At 42.1% G+C, this 2,956-nt stretch overlaps 1 protein-coding gene across 1 annotated transcript; it reads left to right on the forward strand.

Moving 5' to 3' along the window:
- Window positions 1-736: 736 nt before the first annotated feature.
- On the forward strand, window positions 737-1,768 carry LOC120618935 (olfactory receptor 2A12-like). The gene has a single exon (XM_039883076.1). The coding sequence runs from the start codon at window positions 830-832 to the stop codon at window positions 1,766-1,768; it is 939 nt and encodes a 312-aa protein (XP_039739010.1). The 5' UTR covers window positions 737-829.
- The last annotated feature ends 1,188 nt before the right edge of the window (window positions 1,769-2,956 follow it).

Below are 2,956 nucleotides of genomic sequence, written 5' to 3' on the forward strand. Positions count from 1 at the left end.
CCCTGTGTCATAGATGTTTCATCTCTATTTAACAGATGGGGAAACTGAGGCCAATGGATTTAAAGGACTTGCCCAAGGTTGCACACGTGAGTAAGTGACAACTGCAAGACATTCAGAAAGAACTGGATTTAAAATGTTGTCGTGGGTGGTAATTGTAAGGATTCAATAGAAAATCCCACAGATACTCAAGGACAAGAAACAAAGTTCAGACAGGCCTCAGGGAAACTGGGTGTAGCAGGTCAGGAAGCAGAGTCACTCTCTCAGCTGCTCAGGACTGTGAGGTCTCTCTTTTCCGCTTCCCACATGTCTGCTCTTTTATCATGTCTGCAAGGCCTCTCCTTTTCCCCTCTACAACTTCAGTTCCCCTGTGACTTTGAGTTACCATCATATCGCGTCTGGTTGACAAGTACATGAGGCACCCACAGCCCACTGACACAGACTTTCAGTGTCATCATTTTAAATTCTTAGCAGAGAATTGTCCTCTGGACTGGAACAAGTATATACCCTTGGTGGAATTTGGCAGTGGCCAGGGTTTGCTGGATCCCCGGCTACCTAATGCCTTGCCTGCTATGGGTGAGGGTGGTTTCCAGAGAAAGGCATGTGGGCAGTCAGACATCCTACGATGAATCCAGGTCTTCTGACTTATTTTTCAGTGCCAGAGTTTTCCTAACTTCCTGTCCCTTTTCATCCAACTCAACAAAGTTTTGACTAGTTCTGTGCTAGCGACTATGCAAGATGTTGTGTGTGTGACTCTGCTTCTGTCAACATCATCCTCCCTCCCCCAAGGCCAAGGACGGAACAGGGAGTCCTGTCTGTCTTGAACAAGCAGATGACTATGCAGAACCACAGCTCTGTGTCCGAGTTCATCCTCCTTGGCTTCTCCGGTGAGTCACAGGTCAGAATGGTCCTGTTCACTTTCTTCCTCCTCCTCTACCTCATCACTCTTCTGGGCAATGGACTCATCATCACCCTGATCTACCTGGATTCACACCTCCACACGCCCATGTACTTCTTTCTCAGTATCCTCTCTGTGGTAGACATGAGCTATGTCACTACTACCATGCCCCAGATGTTGGTTAATATGGTGTGTCCAAGAAGGACTATCTCTTGGGGAGCTTGTGTAGCCCAGATGTTCATCTTCTTGGTTCTGGGGATTGCTGAGTGTGTCCTCTATGCCATTATGGCCTATGACAGGTATGTGGCCATTTGCTTCCCCCTTCACTATACTTTACTCATGAGCCGTCCCATTTGCATCAAGATGGTGACAGTCTGTTGGTCCATTAGCATATCTGGGGCCCTGATCTACACTGTCTTCACCATGCATCTGCCTTATTGTGGTTCCTATGAGATAAACCATTTCTTCTGTGAGGTCCCTGCTGTCCTGAAGCTGGCCTGTGCAGACACATCCTTCAACGACTGGTTGGACTTCATCTTGGGTTTCATCCTGCTTTTGGTCCCACTCTCCCTCATCCTGACCTCTTATGTCCATATCTTTGCCTCCATCTTGAGAATCCGTTCATCCCAGGGGAGGCTCAAGTCCTTCTCCACATGTGCTTCCCATGTCACTGTAGTCACCATGTTCTATGGGCCAGCCATGATCATGTACATGAGGCCTGGCTCCTGGTATGACCCAGAGCGGGACAAGAAACTGGCCCTGTTCTACAATGTTGTCTCTGCCTTCCTCAATCCCATCATCTATAGCCTCCGGAACAAGGATGTAAAGGGGGCCTTTCTGAAAGTACTCAGTGGCAGACAACCAGCTCAATGACCCAGGATATTTCAGAATTGTCCAGAGTCATGGGCAGACTTGATGGGGCTCACTAATACATCAGTTCTGATCAAGCTGAGCCTTTCTGGGGATGTGAGTAGCCAGGAGAGTATGTGGCCACCCCTAAACTGAAGGTGTTCCCACTGGTTGGAAATTTTTCAGCTGCCACCACCCAATGACTGTTACATATTGAAAGCAAAGGATTTCTTTTACAAAGACTATGTCCTTATGGCTCAAGGCCATTGTTTTATTGCTTTTCCTGGGTTCTTCCCTCATCTCTGGAAGTGTGTGTCAGCACAAGATGATCATAGCCAAAGGTTTAACAAACGCACATGTTTTTCTATAGTGTAAAGGATTTAAGGGTGTAAATGACACAAAAAATAGACAAATTATGCAGGAACACAGTCTCGTGTTACTGTCTGACATGTACTTACAAATAATATTTAGCACTGATTTTTACAATAGGTACTATAGAATCTAAGCTAAAATTATTTTAGACATATCTGTGTAATAGTGTGGCTAATAATTGACCTGGTTTGGATTCAGTTTGTAAAACCGACTTTACTTGGTTTTACATGTTAAATCTCACTTTGATTTTGAGAAAATAAATATATATATTTCATAAAAGAAAAAATATGTATATGTGTATCTATATATCTGTATACATCTGTGTGTGTGCATGTGTGTATACACACGTAGAAAGACAGAGACAGAGATACAAAGAGATAGACAGATACACTAAGATTATAGAAAATAATATAACAAAGACTCCAACTTTCCATACCCAAAATAAACACTTGTCAATATTTTGCCATATTTAGTCTGTCTTTTTTTTAAAATAGGATTAAATAATTACAGATAAAATTAAAGTGTTCTTTGAATATTCCCAACTGCCCCAAATCAACCACTATGGTTAAACTAAAATTTATTCAGTGTGTTTTTAAACTTTTCCTTACATGCAATCCTATCAATGAACAATATATAGAATTGTTCTTGTATGAGTTTAAATTTTTTTAATGGTAGCATGATGTCAGCATCACTCTGGAAAAATTTTAACTCGACATCATGTTTCTGACACCTACCTATTTGATAATTATAGCCCTAGCTTATTCTCTTTGATAAGCATTTGGATATACCATATTTCATTTATCTATTGTTGAACATTTATTTCCAATTTTTCACTATTTG

This window comes from Pteropus medius, unplaced genomic scaffold (assembly GCF_902729225.1).
Source record: "Pteropus medius unplaced genomic scaffold, Ma_sr-lr_union100, whole genome shotgun sequence".
In the NCBI taxonomy this organism is placed as follows: domain Eukaryota; kingdom Metazoa; phylum Chordata; class Mammalia; order Chiroptera; family Pteropodidae; genus Pteropus; species Pteropus medius.